The 1960-nt window shown below is 39.8% G+C and overlaps 1 protein-coding gene across 1 annotated transcript; it reads right to left on the bottom strand.

The window, feature by feature from the left end:
- Positions 1-232: 232 nt before the first annotated feature.
- LOC103666048 (olfactory receptor 5L1-like) lies at positions 233-1168 on the bottom strand. Its single transcript, XM_040638714.1, has one exon. The coding sequence runs from the start codon at positions 1166-1168 to the stop codon at positions 233-235; it is 936 nt and encodes a 311-aa protein (XP_040494648.1).
- Between the last annotated feature and the right edge of the window lie 792 nt (positions 1169-1960).

The raw sequence follows: 1960 nt of genomic DNA, 5'->3' as shown, positions 1-1960 counted from the left end.
CCATTTTAGATATTAGACATTGAAGGAAAACAAAGAGGTAGGCTTCAAGTTTGAAATGTGCTCAGTCTTACCTTTGGGGCAAATTGAAAGCAGAAAGGCAAGTGAATAAAAAATAATCACTCAGAAACACCCACCTCCTGGCTCTTCCCTCCACTCGAACACTACAGCCCACACATTCATCACCCCAGCAGCCTCCACTTTGGGACCCTGAGTCCTGCTAAGAAAATATTTTCTAGGAAAATATTTTGGAGCTCACTACTTTTCTGAGAGCTTCTTTCACATCCTTGTTCCTCAAACTATAGATGAGGGGGTTCAGCATGGGGATCACTATGGTATAGAATACCGTGGCCACCTTGTCAGTCTCCACACTGTAGCCAGAACTGGGCCGACAATAAATGAAAAGAATTGTTCCATGGAAGACAAGGATGGCTGTGAGGTGGGAGGCACAGGTGGAAAAGGCTTTACGCCTTCCCTCTGCAGAGCGCATCCTCAGGATGGTGAAGAGAATCAGCAAGTAGGAGGTGAGGATGACCATGATGGTGGTGATCTCATTGAAGGTGGCCAGGATGTATAGCAGCAATTCATGAATAGAGACATCAGAGCAAGCAAGCGATAACAGAGGGGGTAGATCACAAAAGAAGTGGTTAATCACATTGGATCTATAGGATGGGACCTCCAGGGCTAAACACAAGTGGATCAGAGAACACACCACCCCACAGAGGTAGCAGCAAGACACCAGCTCCATACAGACATTCCAGGACATGGTGACCATGTACAACAGTGGGTTGCAGATGGCCACAAAGCGGTCATAGGCCATCACAGCCAGCAGGAAGATCTCAGTGATTGCAGAGGTACAAAACAAGTAGAATTGCTCCATGCATCCCAGGAAGGAGATGGCTTTGTCCCCCTTTAAGATATTGGACAGCATCTTTGGCACGATGATGGTGGAGTAGCAAAAATCCACAAAGGACAAGTGGCTGAGGAAAAAGTACATGGGAGTGTGAAGTGGAGAGCTGACCTGAATCACTGCAATCATGCCCAGATTTCCTGCAACGGTGACTCCATAGATGAGAAGGAACACCAGGAAGAGGAAGACTCTGAGCTCAGGGGCACCTGCTAATCCGAGAAGAATGAACTCTGTCACAGAGGTGCAGTTCTCCTCCCCCATTTCTGCCATACGTCAGGCTTAGGAAAACAAATGTTAAATTTTGTGTTTCTTCTAAAATGGGAATAAAAACAGACAAATAATACCTTCAGAGTAATATAGCATTGATATAAAATATTGTATTTATAAGAAATAACAAAAACACAGTTGTCAAATAATTCGAAATGTTAAATGTCTCAGTGGATCCCAGTGATCAAAATTGTTTTTGACACCAGGAGAAACCTTAAATGAACCAAACTTTATCTATCACAATGCACTGAAATGATTAATTAAGTTCAGTTATTTGATAGAATTTAAGATAGATTTAATGATATATTTCAAACCCACAAAGGAATTATCTCTGTTCTGCAGAAACTTAATAAGCTCTGTCCAGCAGAGTGATACCTACTGTGATTCTCAAAAAATATTCTTTTCTTCTTTAGTTGAGTCTATCAGGAACATAAATTTGAAACAAGGTTTTCTAATATTCTATTTTGGTGAAGTGTGACAATTTTTTTAAGGTTTGTGGCTCACAAAAACCCTTATAATTTTGAATTATTAAACAAGAGATTAAGAAACACTTTGAAAGTGAGAATTTTACCTATCAAATTAACTAAGTGTTTTAGTCTATTATAATAGTAATGATCTATGCTGAAAAAGACTCAGAAAGATAGAACTCTTGAATACATTATTTCTGGAAAGTATTTTGGCAGCATATGTCCAAAGTCTTAACCCTGACAACAACAAAAGCTATATGGTATTTATTTTATGAGAGCTTGTATTCTTAATAAGCTGTTGTAAGAAATATTTGGTTAC

The sequence above is a fragment of the Ursus maritimus genome, unplaced genomic scaffold (genome assembly GCF_017311325.1).
Source record: "Ursus maritimus isolate PB19 unplaced genomic scaffold, ASM1731132v1 scaffold_23, whole genome shotgun sequence".
NCBI classification, from domain to species: domain Eukaryota; kingdom Metazoa; phylum Chordata; class Mammalia; order Carnivora; family Ursidae; genus Ursus; species Ursus maritimus.
This window is presented reverse-complemented; position numbering and strand designations above follow the sequence as displayed.